General features: G+C 36.7%; 1 protein-coding gene across 6 annotated transcripts in view; it reads right to left on the reverse strand.

Annotated features, from left to right (window-relative positions):
- LOC149088342 (ras-related protein M-Ras-like) overlaps positions 1-19,590 on the reverse strand; it is a 165,821-nt gene that overhangs the window by 130,586 nt on the left and 15,645 nt on the right. For 5 of the 6 annotated variants that reach the window (XM_089247214.1, XM_089247220.1, XM_089247226.1 and 2 more), the window contains one exon: positions 8,709-9,025. The exons of the other annotated variant lie outside the window; for it this stretch is intronic. In XM_089247214.1, coding sequence (XP_089103340.1) covers positions 8,709-8,895 — 187 coding nt within the window. In that variant the 5' untranslated portion in view covers positions 8,896-9,025. The remainder of the gene's footprint in view (positions 1-8,708; positions 9,026-19,590) is intronic. 6 annotated transcript variants of the gene reach the window in all.

Here is a 19,590-nt window from a genome sequence, read left to right on the forward strand (position 1 = left end):
ATGACGAAATAACTTCTGATAATATTTTCTCATGCGATTTCCTGCAATTTTGTACGAATTCATCAGTCCGTCACTCCGGTCAACACCACCCATATATATATTGTAATTGTGAACCACTTCTGGCTTTATTATTGTTCTTCCTCTCTTTTGAGTCTCACGCATAGCGGTGCCATGGAAATTGCTCACAATTATCACATCTCTCTTGTCTTTCCACTTCATTACCATCTGCTTCCCTCGAAATACTGCCGATATTTTTCCTTTTTTCAATTTTGCATCTTTCACCAAAGATGGAAACTCTTTTCTATTTTGTAACATCGTCCCAACAACATCAGTTTTGTTTTCGATCAGCTTGTCTACTAATTTTGGGCTGGTATACCAATTGTCCAAGTACAAAGTGTGTCCCTTTCCCAGGAGAGCATCCACTAGGTCCAGAACTATTCTAGAACTTACATTTTCATTTTTGTATTTTTCACTGTACACTGTGTCCTTGCCTGTATACAAAAGAAAATTCCAGATGTAACCAGACGTACTTTCGCACAGGACGAAAAACTTTATACCAAATTTACTCCTCTTTGAGGGTATGTATTGTTTCCACGGCAGACGACCTTTCCACATGAGAAGGGATTCACCCACAACGATTTCTTGGTCAGGATAATAAACGGATGAAAATTTATTTTTGCATTACGGCATCGATTTTGAATGTTTTTCTGTTGCTGCTGTTTGCAATGTATGTGGTATTGTCTGCGAAATGCAAAAATTTCAGCAGCAAACGAAACTGCTTCTCACCAAAGCACTTAGAAAAAAAGGGTGTTGAAATGCTTTCACGTTTGCTGAAATACATTTCATAATCCGGTTGCAGCAAAATACCCTGGAGAATGAAGACTCCTAACAGCAGTCTTATTTCGTTTGCTGTAGTTTCAATCCATTGTCGAGCCCGGGATAGAGGTTTTAAATTAGGATTTTCATCCAAGAATTGTTTCGCATACAAGTTTGTTTGTTATGCAATCATATCACATAAATCATCATCTACAAACAACTCATAACACTTGAGGATGTCATCACCAACCTCTACACTTTTATCCAAACCAGACTTAGCTGAAAATACAAATTTTTCTCGCGATTTTTCCAGAGAAGTCCAAGCAGGAGGCACATCAGTTTCATTTTCTTCTAACTCTAAAAAATCTTCCCCGTCTGTTTCACTAACACTCTCATCAGTATTGATAAACACATCATCCAGAAACTCATCATCACTTTCCTCCAAAATTCCAACAATATCCTCATCAGTCAGATCAGAACTGCTGGTAGAAGCCATCACAGTCAAAACAAAACCAACCAAAAAGCTAAAAATTAATTTGAATAGATCAAATTGAACCCGTTGAGCAACAAATTACCAGCAACCTTCGAATGCGATGCACAAAGGCAAACTGAGAACAACTTATTGAATTGAAAAGTCACAAACAAGAAAAGTGAATTTTTATATGTGTTTTATGTGGTAGAAAGTGTCAAATAGCTCATGTGATGCGCCACTAGGGAGAGGATCCTTTGGGAAAAATATAAACACCGAGACATAAGATGACACCCCCAAAAGTGGGGGATCATAATGTCCTGTGACTAAAAGAAATGCTGTTGATGGATTTATGTGGAACCATAGTAGTTCAACCTTTGCTAAATGATATATGAGTAATAAAACAGATGCATCTTCGCAAGGGAATCGGAAATCAAAAAAAAAAAAGCGATGGGGATGCAGCTTTGCAAACATGACAAAGATAATAGTAATAATAATCTCAGACCTTGAAATATAATTGTCAACTCCATCTAGTGATGAGATAATAAAGTAGAAGGATGGCTGTACAGAGATGGCAGCACATGTATGACAAATTATTTCGTCATATCTGTGAAAAAGACCGAAAAGTCTGCGCGTCGGCAAATGCCGTCGTAGGCACCAGCATTACATATGGCAGCGACGGCAAACGCCGACGTAACCACTTGACTGGTTAAGGGGGCATTATCTGTGAATATGCCCTGTCTGGTTACTCTGAAACATCTCAAAACCGTTGGAGACCTGTTAGCTCTGTTTTGGTTGAATCTCCGTGCATTACTGGTTTGTGGAGGAGCACTTTGTGCTGTAGTCTCTCTAGATCTAGAAAACTGATCAATCATTACCAATAACTGTTGAAGTGTTTCTGGTCTTTTCACTTACAAGTTTTTACTGTATAGGGCAATTATGATATAATCAACTCAATTTTTTCGGAGTCTGGAACAAATAAATCATATGATTGGAACAAGTCTAACTTATGTAAGATAAAATCTAAGTATGAGCCAGTGGTATAGTTTTCGGAAAACAAGGATCTTGCTATCTTTATTTTAGTGTGATAATGGGAGAAGGTCTGAAGTAGCAATTGTTTAAATCTTTCCAAAAAATATTGTTGTTCCCATCTTTGCCACTCGTACCTACCAATGCCCTGCCACCAGGACAATGCTCTTCATTCCAATGCGCTCAGGACCAGTTCAACTCTATTGGGCACATTGTACATTTGAAAGTACTAGTCACATTTCAACAAGAAACTTCTCACATCTTCATTCTGTCCTGAGAAGACCAAATTTATCCCTCCAAAACATTGAACTGGAGGATACAACGCATTGTTGGGAATTGCAGGGACCACCGGGGGAAGAACCGGTCGCGTCTCACAAAATGGATTCATAATTGACATTACTTATACCCACAAATGCTGGGTCCATTTGACTTGACACCCACATTGAGAGTAATTTGCAATTCTTCATTAATATTTCATTCACGAAATTTAATTTTCAACTAAAAAAATAAGAAATAATAAATGAGTCAATGAAACTGCCAATTATTGCCAGAAAATTAAAAAATAGGCAGAGCCCCCAATTTGTATCGTATTTATATGCTACAGTCCTGTGATTCACGGATACAATTAACTCAACAGGCAATAAGTGAACTAGGCAAGTTCCAGATCAAAACATTTATTGCTACAACATACTTTGAACAATATACACGTTAGAGTTCAATAGATAACATGTTAGTTCTGAAACTGCCAACTACACAGATTCACAAAACAACAAGAAAGGTCTCACCCAATACAACCGAGAATCAACTCTTATTATCAACGAGACATTGTAGAACAACTCGTAAATCCTACGTCGAGAACGAAGTGTCCCGTTTTCACGCGAGGCGGATGATGTTGACCACTCGAGGCAGCTAACCTCAGGAACCTATAGTAGTCAGAGCACCACTCTGAAGCTGCACCACTTGAAGAATTTGCTGAATCACACCCATCGGCGAAACATGCTACCGATCATCAGCACTACGTTGAAGACCTAGTTGTACATAACTGCAAGCTGATGTATCATTTTAAGGATCACCTGACCCTTTCAAGTAACTACTTTCCAACTGACTAGAATGCACGATAAATGACTATTAGTTGACTAGAAGATTATATTTGAAACCCGGTTCAGCCGAAGTAGCCTAGCTTAGGAAATCATCTTTTTACGACATTAATAACAACATCAACTACTTGTTAGTAGGGGGTTAGTCACCCATCAACCCCACTGAGTGGAGTGAATAGAACGAACTGTTCGAAGTTAGAAGATTGAATGCCACGATTCTGGTCCAGGCCTATTTATAGTAACGGCGCACTGAAAGAACACGTTCCCTCCAGCGCATCGTTTTTTTCCCCCCCACTTTCCTTTCAAACTGAGTTTGAGTCGTGGGAATAGGAAGAAGTCTGGAGGATTGAGATCTGGCGAGTATGGTAGATATTCAATTTGCACCACCCCCTTTTTTTGCCAGGAACTGTTTGACGATATTGGCCGTGTGAGGGCAAGCATTGTTGTGAACAAGAAACCATGAACCTTGTTGTGCGTACTGAGGTCGTACCCTGCGTAGATGTTTCATGAAACGGGTCAAAATTTCAATGTACCTTGCAGCATTCATCGTCGTTCCCTCAGGTAGAAATTCCTTGTGGATACTTTGAATGCTTTGACTATCAAAAAAGGTGATTAGCATCGTTTTAATGCATGATTTTTCTGCTCTGACCTTTTTCCGACGAGGTGATGCAGGAGAACACCATTCCATGCTTTGCCATTTCATTTCAGGGTCGTACCTGAGACACCAGGACTCATCCTCAGTGACAATAGAGTTCAAGAAATTTGGTGTTGCATCCGCCGTTTTGACAAAATCATGCGAGGCCTGTAAACGTGCCTGCTTCTGATCGTCAGTCAAGTGACGTGGCACAAGACGACAACACGCCTTTCGCATCCCTAAATTCTGGGTGACGATTTGTCGCACGGATTCACGGTTAATCTGCAGTTCATCAGCTATTATCCCTCCAGGACTAAAAATCCCCAAGGACCAAATGTAGCCCCCGGGCCACATGTTGAAGATTCCTGGTATAACCGAAAAGCTAATACAGTACTTACAAAGCCATAGCTAGAGCCGCCCCCCCCCCCATGTAAGAAAGTTACTGAAAAAAATGGCCAAATATATTGTTCGATCGTTTGCTCCCCCAAAAGGCAAGCAGTCTCCGAACCCTTCAAACAAAATTTCTGGGTACAAGCCTGAGCATTTACCACAGCTGTTTCTTTTTGTCACGTCTTTTACTCTGAAAACAATTGGGTTTCCCTTCTCACGATTTCTGATCACTTTATCATAACAGTAATTACTAGGAAAATCCTCCATTGCGATTAATGTGATTTGGCTCTGAGAGGCCTTTTGTTAAATTAATAAAATAAAGCACAAAATTGAAATTTAAAGAATAAAATCAAAAAGGAGGGGGGGGGGGAAATAGAGAAAGTAAGAAATACATAAAGAATGATGCATAGCATAGCATAGCATGAAAAGGGAAATCAGCAAAGAGGAAGCTAACCAAATAAAAGGAAAGTAGCCAAACAGCCAGTATTCTGGCACCTTTCGTTTTGCTTGATCTGGGTGCAGAATCTGGACTCAAACATTTTGTCTGTAGATGTGGTGAACTTGCATTTGCAAGATATAGGCAGGAAAACGTCAATATCAGCAATTCGGTAAGAAATCATATTTTTAGAATCAAAAGCGTATAATCGTATTAATTTGCTAAAATCGTACTAAATACGAAAAAATCATAACGGTTAGCACAGCCATTGGATGTTCCAATCCCATCCCCCATTTTCACATTTGCTATTACAAAGGAGGATTTTTTTTCTTTTTCCCTCTTTATATTCAGGGGAAGCTTACTCTTATTTTTCTAGTCAATGCCATTCATCACATGGAGAATGCCAATTCTAAGAAAGATCATCTCTTCAGAGAAAAAAATAAGGACTTTTCAGGAATAACTGCAAATAGTGAGGAGTTATAAGGGCCCTTCCAGAAGGAAATGAAAAGTTAGGGCTTTTTGAGGAGTTTGTAAGGATGTATGAACCCTGACTACAGATGGATCTCTATACATGACTATCAGAGAAGAGGATAAACTGTGAACAAATTATATGTAGTACTGATAACTTTTTTAAATATTTTTCTGCTCCATTTCCATATATAGGTAGAAGAAAAGATAGATAAAACCACTGGAATTATCATTGTTAGTTAGAAATTTTCAATTAGAAAGTAAATAATGTTTCGGAAGTTGTTTTTTTTTTCTTCCTAACCCCTGTTTGTACAAACTCATGTAGAAAAGTCGTAGTTGTAGTCTTCATTGTAGTGGATTTTTCTACAGAGAAGTTTTGACTGACAAAATCATAGTAAATACTAACAGACTGTTTGTTTACCAATAAAGCAGGGCATGACAAATCAAGAAAAATCTAAGCGCCAATCAATTATTATAAAAAACAACCATATTTTTTGAGTCACAAGTGCAATTCTTTTGCCTGACCTAGTTCACACACAGAAAATTTTAAGCACCAATATGATTTTTTTAATTGCCATGGAGACATGCCGCCTGGGATTTGTCTGGCAATAAGGTATTAGTTTATTACATGTACATATCAGGGTTGGGTTTTCGCCGTCAAAAACTGTCGAAAACCATCAAAACCTAAATGAATGCCTTTTGATAATGTTTTGAACACAACAGGTAACCAACATGGTGAAAACTTACTTTTTTGCATACCAGAATGTTTTATTTTTAAACATTAATTTATTAAAATAATTAAAACAAAATGTTAATTATAATTTGCAATTTTGAATTCTTCAACATAAGAGCCTCAAACATATAAAATATAATTTTATGGTTTATTTTTCTAAGCTACTCATTACCTGTGTTCAATTTGCCAAGTGGAATAGAGCTGCTTATTCAAAATATGTATGATAGGGCATCAGGGTTAGGTTTTTGACACCAGAAACTAACTCGGTATTAAAACTATCAAAATCTTACTGCCAATGATGTCAAATAGTTTTTGTTAACTTGATAGATATGTTAAATAACAAAACACTTACTTTTATTTAGATTAAAGGACTTTATATTCAGAATGATAATTACTGAGGAAAAATATCTATTTTGATATTTTAAATTTTCTGATCTGCCCAAAATTTTATTCCATGTAAAAATTCTCACACAGAATGTCACAATACACTAATTAAACTCATTTATTTTCACCTAAAAATTTCTTAAAGCTCCGGTGTATAAATTCACAGTTTTGTTGAGTATTTTCAACCAAAGCAGAGCTGACAGGACTTGATACCCAAAGCATTCGTTTTGCACATTTAAATAAAGCGTCACCTGGAAAACCATTGCATTATCAATGCTAGTAAATGTACCATATCATAGTGCAAAAGTAAGAATAAACCAAGTTTGACGTTTGACATATACAAGCTAGCATTGCCAAATTAAATGACATTTTAGTCCAACAATTTAATATTTTGATCGCTACATATATTTCAATGTTATGTGCAATAAGAGTATCGTTTTAAATATTAGTGGTTATCTAGATAATTTAATAATAACAGAAATCAACATTACATACATGATGTAATAAACTTTTTTAAACACTTATCTGTTGTAAAAAGAGTACAGCAGACGGTTTATATCAATACAAACATATATAAGCAGTTGAAGAAATTTTGGAAGGTCAAGAATCATCTTGAATCAAAGAATGTCAAATCATTCCACAGTTTTCCCTTCATGAGGAAAACATGCTTTATTTAAATTTTATAAGAAAAAAAACCATATATATTTTGTCCAAAATAATTCTGTAAGAGTGAAGAAAATTATTTTAGAATCATAGTAAATATTTATTCTTTGTATAACATAGTCACTTTAAACATTACACGCAATTAACGTGTGCATTTCCAATGGGAATTTTTATATCGAAAAGTAATATTTGAGGTTTTTGACGTAACAGTTTAAACTGTGGTTTAAACTGTCAAAAACTGCCATGTGTCAAAAACCTGCCAACCCTGATACATATATGATGTATATCGCTGATAACCATGAGAAAAGTTCAGAGACGTATGCCTTAATTGAAAAGGAAAACGAGAATTATAAAAATAAAACTGTGTTGTAACATGATAAATGCTTGGAGTCTTTGTCAGCAAAACTCGTATTTGAGAAATGTAAAAACCTATTTTTATTTTTTGCTGCTTGTTTTTGCACATATAAATTCATATAAAATAAAGATGAGTATTTTAATATGTACATACACATATTATATTATTTTTGGTAAAGAGACAGAGAGGGGCACTATATAGAAATTATTGGTAAATATGGTGTTGTTGCTCAATTTTTTTCTCAATTATTAATTATGATACTTATAAATTTAATCAACATTATAATTCTTTTTTTGTTATTATCACCAAGAGATTAATTCACTCGTAAGATTATTTTTTAAAAGGCTATTTATAAACTGATATTTTGACAGCCTTTAGTTGTTTCTACTGCTATTCATATCAGCATATGATAAAGATTAAATTGTTATACCAACAGAATTTATAATATGATGAAATGAGCATATATAGGTATTTTAGTAGACAAAATAAAGAATATAATTTTTGTTTTTGGTGTTAGCACAACAGTGGCTTAGAATTGTGTATTTTGTTCAGAAAAAAAAAAAAGAATGAGTAGATAATTTTTTTAAATAATGGCAGAATGTGTTTTTTCCTCTGTAGGTGGGGAAAACATGATTTTTACCACGACGGTAAAAAAACATGGTAAATACTGCTGAAAACCATCAATAGTAAATACTGTGAAAAATGCTTGAACAGGAGCATTTTTGGCCTAAACATGGTGCTTTTTAACTACTATAGTGCATGAGTTACCATTGCATTTGTCAAAACAACATCCGTTTGCATGCACCCATTTTCTTAGTACCTGTTTGTAATTGTAACCTTGTAATGTAGAAGCATTTCTTCAACAATTACAAACAGGTACTAAGAAAATGGGTGCATGCAAATGGATGTTGTTTTGACAAATGCAATGGTAACTCATGCACTATAGTAGTTAAAAAGCACCATGTTTAGGCCAATAATGCTCGTGTTCAAGCATTTTGCCACGAATAATAAGTAAAAATAAGGGAAGCACGGGTATCAATATCCAGAAATAGTTACATTTAAATTGGAGCCCAAAAAGACACATCCAAAAACAAGCCCAAAAGAAAAATTTGGAATTGAGTAATATGGGCTAAGGCCCATATTACTCAATTCCAAATTTTTTCCACGCTGTGCATACTTGGACATTGTCACATTGTTGTTTGTCAACTGAGCATAGAAATTCAATGCAACTTACCATCAAGAATACACCATATGCCATCAATTTCAGTGTGCTGTATGTATGAATCTTCTATTGTAGGATCATAATCAGTTACGAACAATTTTTGAAAGAATTGAATGGTCAGAGCAGATTTTCCCACTCCTCCATCGCCAACTACAACAAGTTTATAAATGGTTGAATTATCATTAGGTGGTCTAGACATTTTATATATTTCTTCTTTCTATCTTCAATTCTTTAGAAGTAGAGATTTTACATCTTTCAATAACAATTTCATATTTCTTTTCTGTCCAGTTTTGCATTTCACATCAACCATCACATTCTCATTTAGGATCCTGGGGGGAATCAATAAAATTGAAAATTAAAGCTTTACCAGAAGAATTTTCTCAAGAACATCTTGGCACAAGATAAAGTTATGCATAATTACATAGAAATAACATAAAAAACTATAACATATCTACTAACTTATTTACTTATGTTGACATGGTCAAATGTCATAAAGTAAATTAAACTATTCTACAAGCTGGTCTTATTTATGGGTTCATTTTGAGGATCTCAAAATTGCGACTTCAAAGCAGCATATATGTATTATATATATATATTATTCTAATTTACCCTAATCCTACTGATAAAACTTGGGCATGACTGTCCTTACACATGGGCTAACCTGGACACAGCACAGGCATCCTACATGCATAAGGAGTCTTGTGATAATGAAATTCTGTATTATAATTTTTTCAAGCATGTGAATTGGAAGGAAGGCACTTGCAGCCAGCTAAGAGTACCAGAATATAAGTTTGGTTGAGTGCCCTTGGTGTTCTGAAGATACCGTGAACCTGGGTCTTTTTAGTCTTTTTCCAGCACAAACACTATTAAAATTTGTTTTCATTGGTCATTCCCTGGTACAGTGGAACACTATTTGTATCTATCATTCATACTATATTTGGCTTCTGTTGTGATTTATCCTATATTTTAATGTTAAAAATCTTTGGAAAATGGCATCACGCCAAGCCAATTAATACAAATTGTTGCTTAAAATAGTTTTTCATTCATACTGCCATGGCAAATATCATTACGATTGTTGATACGAAAATAGACCAACCAGCTATGACTATTTTAGAGTGGAAACTTACAAACCAATATATTGCCTTCTTCTGAGAATACAGATGTGGCGAGTCCAAAAGAAATGGATCACAATTGTTTCAAATATGACCATAGGACTCTGTCCTTTCAATTATTTTCTTTTAACGTTAGTGCAAGGGATGGGAAAAGATACGGATGTTTCTTTAAAAACTCCTTGTAAGGTCATCTCCGAACAACGGCCACATTTTGTTGTAACCTAACATGTCCCATAGGCAGGTAATACGTATTACAGGTAACCTCAAAACAATGATTCCTAAACATCTGCCACTTCGCACACGAGGTCCAAAAAAATATATATATATATGCATATCACCATGAGAAAAATAATTTTCAAGAGAGCTTATTCACCCTGAACTCTACGGGGAAAAAAATTAGGTATGCTTTTCTTTCCTGGATATAATGCTAGACATGGTTCGTACTCTTCCGACGAAAAAAAATTCAAGGACTATTCAAGCACTTTTCAAGGTAAAACTTAAAAATTCAAGGACTTTTTTTACAAATGCATATTTTTCACATGAATAGGCGCATATTTAATTTTGATTAAAACTTTCAGAGATTACATTTCTACCTACTTTATTTCACATTATCTGTAATGAATAAAGGAGGCCACATACACATATATATCATACAAAACATATGACACATAGAATAACACAGTTCGTGCCTGTCAGTTTCCTCATTGAAACGTAGTTTAGTCTCTAAATATTGCAATTAATTTTCTTTTAAAGACTGGAAAAAAAAAACCTCTTCTAAAGATAATGAAAGACATAATTTAATGTTTTTCTAATTCTTAATTTATTTATTCCATCAATGCTGAAAAAATTTCTTTCGTTAATTCTGGAATTTTTTCATCAATTCTGGAATTATTTCTTTCATTACTTTTGGAATAATTGCTTTCATTATTATTGGAATAATTGCTTTCATCAATTTTGGATTTGTTTCTTTTGCTAATGCTGAAATTCTTTCTTTCATTAATGCTGAATTCTTTTATTGATTCTAAAATTATTTCATTAATTCTGGAATTATTTCTTTATTAATTCTGGAATTATTGCTTTATTAATTTTGGAATTATTGCTTTATTAATTTTGGAATTATCTCTTTTATCAATGCTGAAATTGTCTTTCATTAAGTTTGGAATTATCTCTCATTAATTTTGGATTTATCTTTCATTAATTCTGTAATTTTTTCTTCCATTAATTCTGTAATTTTTTCTTCCATTAATTCTGTAATTTTTTCTTTCATTAATTCTGTAATTTTTTTTTCATTAATTCTGGAACTATCTCTTTCATTAATTTTGGAATTATCTCTCATTAATTTTGAAATCATATCATCGATACTGAAATTATTTCTTTCATTTATTGTTTTAAACTCTAAACAACTATGGATGCCATTAGAAAATAACGGAGATGCGCAGACATTCAACGCGTCACGTGATCTTCCAAGGAATGATGTAGACCATTGACGTCATACCAGCGCCGGTAATAGAGGGCGCGGCGGGGGGGGGGGGGGGGGGGGGACTGCCCCGGGTGGCAATTTTTAGGTGAACACCGTTATAAAATTATCGAATTCCGAATTGGTGGGGGCGGCAAGACAATACAAAAATCCTAGTTATGGCCCTGCGTCATACTCCCTCCAGTAATATAAGTTCAATTTATTTGAGCGCCGATTCACCCATTGGAGCACAGCTTGCATTCGGCGGCATTTTTGTCTGGCACACTCAGCAACCAATCTTGATAGAAGGGATTTTTTAGACACAAGTAATTGAAAGTACACACACTTGCTACTCATTTTTTGTTTTCTTTCTTTAAAGAACCTTGTACAAGCGCGGAGATACGGGGGGGGGGGCGCAGCGTGAAAGGTGAAGTTGACTGATCTAATGTATATATGTAATGCGCCCCCCAGAAATAATGACCGTGCCCCCCCCCCCAGACTTCCAAGTCAATCTCCGCCTATGGTTGACAGTAATCAGAGGAAGCTTCGCTCACTTACGGACCGAAAGGCTGAAATTATTTCGGCAAAAATTAAGAAACTTTTTTTTTCTAAGATATTGATTTCTCAAGTCATCCAGAAAAAATACCTAGTACAAAAGTTTAATGACTTTCAACGACTCCAAATACGTCTACATACGATCACAGGATACATGCTATCATAAAGCCAGGTTTTCCTAGAAGTGGGTTATTGCAATAGATTCTAGAGCAGAAGGACTTCTACTCTAGGAGGAGGAATTGGTTGTTGGGGGCCAGAGCGTGCCGACTGAGCTGAAGAAGAAAAAACAACGATCGGAAGTTCATTTTGAACTCTAGCTTTTATTCTATAAAAAGTTGCAAGGAAAAAAAAACAAGATCATTTACACTATCATAAAAAAATAAATAAATAAAACGGCCGACAAATAACAACCGGCAATCTCAGGGAGAAAAAAAAACAATCCCGACATACAAACGCGCGGAAAAAAACCAGCCTACAGTATAAAGTCGAGCTCCCGTGAGGGTGAGAGCACGTCGCCGGCGATTTACATATTGCGTCGGGCCGAGCGGTTCCACGTGAACAGAGAATAAAAAGGAAAAAAACATTACAACATAGGTTTTTAGCGCTGCATGAGCCGAACTGGATCGGATCATTTCGCGTCGACAGAAACGTGTTACATAATCACACTACGCGTTTGTGTATTCCTACCGTGGTGCATCAGCTCTCTCACGGCTACTATATACTATGACTATCAACTACTGTCATCTGCATGCTCCGGTTTGAAGGGAAGCATCGAGCTCGATGAAGGGAAGTGAAAGAAAACCAAAATGAAGAGAAGATCGGTAAAACAAAACGAGTGGCGCATAACGCATTTGACTCCTCCAGAAGCAGTCGGCCAATCACGCCCGACGTAAAACACTGTCGTGAGGCTTGTTGCGCTCTCTAGGAAAACAGTCAAACTTGTTTTCTTATTATTGGTGAGTGGACGGCGTGTCACGCTGGGCGATTCACTTTGCACGCGGCACAGAAAACCTGCTCCTACGAAAATCCGGCTTAAGAATAATGGGAAAAAACGTGCTTTAAATTCAATTATCCAGGGTTATTGGCTGCTAAGGCTTTTGCCCTATGCTTTGCACTTTTTTAAGGACGTCACTTGCGGAGTAAATAAAAAAAATGGCGAAAACTATTTCAGAAAACACAAATTTTTTAAGGACTCTCACAGAATTTTTTTAAAAAAAATTCTTTTTCAAGGACTCTTATGGATTTTCAAGGACTTTCAAGGCCTTGAAAATGAACTTTTTTTTTTCAAGGACTTTTCAAGGTTTTCAAGGACCGTACGAACCATGCTAGATGATTACAGTGGAAGGTGGAAAAAGCCACTTAAGACATCTTAAAATGCACTGCAGGAATGCAGTGCATTTTAATCAGTAACGACATGCAGTGTCGTGATCACTATTTTCTCCTTTAAAATATTTAAACTTCAAAAATTGTATAGAAAGAATTATTCCCATTTTTAACATAAAGAAACAAACTTTCCTTTCACATCATCTCTTGCTTACCACTTTTTGATGTAAATGATTGAAACTGGTGCACCATTACTTTTATGTATATATTGTTTACAATTTTTGTCAATTGCATTTTTAATTGGGTTGTTATATTTTTGAAATATATGACATCCATATTTTTATGGGCATCTTTTTCTCAGCCACCTCGTTGGGTATTTTGCCTATTGTGGCGTTGTATTTGTATTGTATGTATATTGATAGCGCCCAGACATTAAAACAAATGAAGATACCATTCCATTCTTATGCTTCAGTTGACCCATCAAATTAGAGCTTTTTTTTTTTTTAACATAGAAGTAATTCTAAGTTACTCACACTTTCTTTGAGGCTTTGCGTGTGTAGGGTTTGCGTATAGCCTAGGTAGTTCCCTGAGGTGTTCATAATTTTTAAGCTGGGGGACCCCCTTTAAAATATTGAGAATGTAGTATTTAGTGCCTTTTGGCCACAAGGGAGTCAATGGAGACGTTAATCCAATGGTGACTACTGCTTGGAACGTAGCATTTATTTGTGTGTGTGGCATTGTAACATTTCATATACCGATAATCTATTCTTTTATATTTATTAATTGATTCAATTTAAATACGTCGCAAAGACGCAATTGAATATGTTTAAAAAAATGTTTAATTATAGTTTGAATCAGTGATCATAATATATTTAAAATGATAAGAAATAAAATCTAATCTATATTGTGTCAACCTTGATTGTTTAATTGTGTATATGCAGCTTTTTGAAAATGTCTTTTTCCGGCACCTTATTGCGACGTATATTCTGGTGCCCTGACCACTTCGAACCTGTGGTACAATGTTTCTTAGAAATGTTTCACCACCATGGGTCCTGTACATAATTTGAGCATTCTTTTATTCTTTGTAGCGTATTATGAGCAACTGTCCCATGATTCAAGGATCCAAGTTAATTCAACAGGCAACATTAACCCTTTACCGATTCTTGAAGGATACTGGGAGGTTCGTGAAAATAACCTATTTTTGCTTTCTGAAATGGACTCGTCCAAACTTTCACCTCTCACCTAATCCCCCGTCCTTCCTTCCATTCAGTTCCTATTCATGCCGGCCACAGCGTTGCTGTTCATTTTTTCGTTTCAAGGTACCCTGTGGAGACAAATTGTAAACTGAAATCACCCTTCTTTATACAGCATTTTTCTTTTATGTAAAGGAGTAGGCACCCAACTCTTTTTTTCTTCATGAAAGACATGTATATATGCATACGAGTTAATTTTATCCCTGTACGCGTATACGGGTCCAGCTGAAGGTCCGGTTAGTTATTTATTCGTGAGCGGCGGTATATCGCCCTTTCTCTTCAAGATATTCTCGCCAACTTTGCCAACTATTTTTTCCTTTTCTCGATTTTTTTTATTTTGTAGAAGTGAACTATTAATATATGAATTTTTAATTCAAAAGACAACTTCAAAAATTAGAAAAGACAACTGCTTCCAGATATAAACTTTCGTGTATCTCGATATAAAAACAAATAAGCTTTACCAAAAAAAATTCAGGCCCCATTCCAATTTTACGTTAGTATCAGGAGGGGGGAGGGGGTGTATTCGTTGATTTTTGATTACGAGAAGGGCGACAGTACGAAGCTTGTAAAAACATGAAATTGGGTTCAGGCTGGTGTCATTTTTTTGAGTGGAGTGTCTGCTGTGCTATGCCGACTTTTGACAAAGACAGAGGAGTACAAATATTGGCAAAATTCTGCCGACAAAAGAGGAATCTTATTTATTTTTGGTTCTGTCAGAGAAATTACGAATAACTGACGTTCTCCCCAGGGCCGCAACCAGATGCGTGGTCACCTGGGGCAAGTGCGCATTTTGGCACCCCTTTGTAATGTTGAAGGTAAGGTTTGAGAATGAAATTTGCGCCCCCTCTGGTCCAGCGCGCGGGGCACGAGATCCGTCTGCTCCCCCCCAAGTTACGGCTCTGGTTCACCTCCTCCATTAGAAAACAAAAAGTGAAGATGTAACGAAATATTTTCGCACACTTGTTGCTGGTGATACGTTGAAACTTACAGGCGTACAACTAGGAACATGATCGCAACGTATTGGAGGCGAGGGGATAAACTTAATTTTTCCGCTTTCAAAGTTGCAAAAAGTGCTTATGCACAGTATATCTCCTTGAAAAACTTCACCCTGCTACTGTGCCTCTAGTTCCAGCCATATTGAACTTCCTCCAACTCTTCTTATGATTGGGGGGTGATATGGAAGGGCATTATGTTTACCCATGCATACAAAAGCGACATGATATTCACAAATATACGGATAACCCTTCAATCGTAATTCAACTTCCCTCCTCCCAACTGTGGCCCTCTTGCATTTTCAGTGTATCTCCGTCATAGGCGTCTGCAGAATTTTCTCGAGGGGGTAGGGGTTCAAAATTTTTTCCTTCTGGGGGCTAGGTTACGTTTTTTCCTGCAAAATAACACTATAATCTCGGTTTGAGGGGAGGGATTAGAACCTCAATGTCCCCCCCCCCCGTACGCCAATGATCTTTGTCCACGCTTATGCTTGTGATAAAAAGTAATCAGAGAGGGAAATTCCCTTCTTATTGGTTAACATAGCATATAAAAGGTATTATTATTAACAAGTGGGGAGCGACATTCATGTCATACAAAAGGTATTTAGTTTCGATATAGCATTTTTTTTACCGAAATAATTTTTTTCTAATTTTTGGTTGACTTGGAGGAGGGGATACGGACCCTCTATGCACCTCCCTGCTTACGCCTCTGCTTATGACGATATATTATCCACTATCCTATCTCCTTATAGCTATGATATACGTGTACTTGTGGTCTCTTGTTCGTGACTATATACTCGCTGTCCGAACTTTCAATTGGAGAATCGGAATCACCTGCATCCTCATCAAACAAAATACGACGAATTTCTTCATACACGAGACTTTCTTTAGGCATTTTCCAAATCGAAAGTGATGCTTCAAATCGATAATTGATAACTTAAACATAGAAATGATAAATATTTAAAATTCTCAAGAGTAAGGAAAAAGGTCAACCTATTCACGTTTGGATAGAAATGGAATGTGAGTTTTGAAGAAAAATATCTATTAGTAAAACCAACGTTGACCTTTGGATAAGATCGTATCTGTGGGGAAGAAAAGGGGCTGGCCATTTTCTGAATGCACTACCTAGAAGCGATAGAAAATTCGATTTGGGAGCCATACGAAAACTTTACAATCAATTTTGTTGTATGTATTCACGTACTAATCCGGTGCCAGTGTACTTTATTTGGAACACTCCCATAAAAACAGCCCACTTATAAGGTATTATCTGCTTCGTAAGAAAAAGAGAGGTAAAATCACTATGTGGAAGTGTCCCTTTTGCGAAAATGAGTTTTTCAAACTTGACAATGAAAGGACATAAATCCCCTGAACAAATTACAGCCGTGCGTTTTTTGCTCACGTTGACTGTCTTCTTATCAATAATCCTAACCCCAGTTGGTAGTAACCGCAGATGTTTATCAAAACGCTAGATCCGTAGAAAATGAGGAAGTCTCATGCTCAGATACTACTACAATCGGGCAACAATCAGAGGCGTATTTACTGTTTTGCCTCCCTTCTTCCATTCTATTCTAATATTCTTGACCACTTATTCCTAGAATTCACCACCCTGGGAAATACCCGTCTTGGACTCCCGCTCCTGTGAAAACGCCTGTGTCTGTAAATCAGTAAATCACGCTTTGGGCCACTCGCATGCTGGCATACTGCTTCGGTCATTCACGTGCTCACACAATCTCTACGTTCCCCCCTTTTGGTCACTCCCATGATAGCATGCTCTATGCCACGATTTTGATCGCTCACTGACCTGGCATAATCGCTCTTTAGGTTACGTTTTGGTCATCCACATGCTTGCACCCCATCAAGGTCACGATTTTGATCGCTCATTAACCAGGTCCCTCGCTCTGTAGTTCTTTGCTTGGTCATTAACACGCTTGCAACAATTCTAGGTCACGCTTTTGATCGCTCACCGACCTGGGGTCACTCGCTTTCTCTTTTGGTCATCCACGTACTTGCACACGCTCTAAGTCAGGGTTTCACAATTCCCAGGCACCAGGTCACTATGACGAATATAGAAATTTGGCGTTGGTGCCTAAAATATTATATGTTTGATTGCTAAATTGAAGTGTTAGGATAACAAAGTTTTTGGTAATTATGTCAGTGTGTCTACCAACATGGAGAAGGGTTGCTGAGTCCTAGATAAGCTGAAAAAAAGCATTATTTTCAAAATAAAGTCATTATTTAAAAAAAAATGCTTGGCTCCTATGAAATTTGGTTGGTGCTTAAATTATTTTTTGATTTGTCAAGCCCTGCTCTAGGTCACTCACTCTCTAGGCAGAAACTGATTTATGATTTTGCCACTCTTTTCACATTCTACTAATTTTCTCGGCCACTCATTCCTCAAACCTGCCGCCCTTTGCTATAGCTCGCTAGGCTCCCCCTGTAACAATGTGTTTCCCCCCCCCCCCACATTCTTTATTTAGGTGGGTTCTTTTATCATTGCACGGCCATTTTATGCACGAAAATGGGCATAATTGAGCCTGTGCAGTCTGGTGCCAAATCCTAAAGGCAGCCGTCCCAGAAGGAAGTCAAATCGTATTGCTACAGGTTTGTGTACTAACCTCTCAACTAACAATCAAAAACCTTAGTAATACGCTAAAGAAATAAAACAACACTTGCAAAATTGTGCACAAAATGAAATATACTACTTAGTATTATACTACTATCACGGGCTCAGTTCATGTGCATGTCAATGTCCCTTTGCAACATGCCCTTATGTTTTTTTACACAAAAAAAGGTACCGTAATGTTTTTGCTTTTTACAAATTTTTTTTCATTGCTTTTACAGTTCTAGTAAATAATATCGGTCGGCGATTAGTCATGTTTATCCAAACATAGAGGGTTTTCTTTGTGTGAACTGAAAATATGCGTATTGATGACCAGGGCCGCAACTAGGGGGGGGGGGGACAGGCGGACATGGTGCCCCGGAGGAGTGGGCGCTAATTTTTGCGGGTTGATTTTACAACTCCCAGAATCACAACAAAATGCTTTTATACATTTTTGTCACTTAAATTGCCACCCCCTCAAATTTTCCGTCCGGGGCAGCTGTCCCTCCCTAACGCATGATCCAAATATATAACCATTAGAGAAAGTAACAGAACTTGCGAAGCATATGGCCGTTAGGAAGGTTGTGAACGTTTTCAAGCAGGACCGTTCCCAGTTTCATAGTAAAAATTCATTTCAGCTTATATAGAGAATCTTTTCATGTTTTTCATTCGATACGAGGGGGCATCATCCCCATAACAATAATTGTTACAATAGTACATTAAAATTCATTTTCACTTCTAAAAATCTTAGTAGGAGTAAAATACTTCTCCGAATTTTGGGTAAAGGAAAGTTCTTTTCATGAGAGTATCGCCATAATTGTAATAAAAAAGAATAAAACATTTTCTGAAAATTTCAGAAGATGGAAGCTTTCAGAAGTTCAGTACGGATAACATTACACAAATGACACAGAACTTTCGGAAATCTAGCAATGTTCCAATTAATAAATTGCGGGCGCGGTAGCCCGGTCGATAAGATGCTCACCTAAAGTACCAAAGGATGTTTAGAGGTGTCGCGAGTTCGATACCCAGTTCGTCCTTGTTAGAAAACTTTCCTGACACAGGGGTACAACAAAAAAGGCGACTTGACCGCAGCGAAAATTGCTACCGCAGGGAGGCCCCCATCGAGGTGTTAGCGCACCAACCTCTCGATGAGTATGAAAAACAAGCCTGCCGTTCGGAATCGGCAATAAATTGTAGGTCCCGGTCTAATTAGCCCTCGTGTGCAGAAAATGACCGTGGTGCAACAAAAATGATCAAATGATTAATAAATTGCCAGGATTTTGTTCAGATAGAACACCTGTTATGACAGGCTCAATAAATTGTGTTGGTACGCAACTAATAAAACAAAATTATTTGATGCTGCGTGTCCTTTTTTTGCACATAAGCTGGCTCTAATTGTAAGTCAAGTTCCAGGAAAACGCAACAATCGCAAAAGTACAAGATACCATAAATTCTAAATATCTAAACAATATAATCTATTATAAGCAATAAAATTTAACACATCTTGATAATTTTAAAATTACTTTCCCAAAATTATTTCGCCAACGTCGTGGGTAACAACATGATAGTGTAACCTCTCGTTTTGTTGTATTGTTGCAAACAAC

The sequence above is a fragment of the Pholcus phalangioides genome, unplaced genomic scaffold (assembly GCF_987345545.1).
Source record: "Pholcus phalangioides strain wild (caught in Gottingen) unplaced genomic scaffold, Ppha-v1.0 ptg000003l_1, whole genome shotgun sequence".
Classification (NCBI taxonomy): Eukaryota; Metazoa; Arthropoda; class Arachnida; order Araneae; family Pholcidae; genus Pholcus; species Pholcus phalangioides.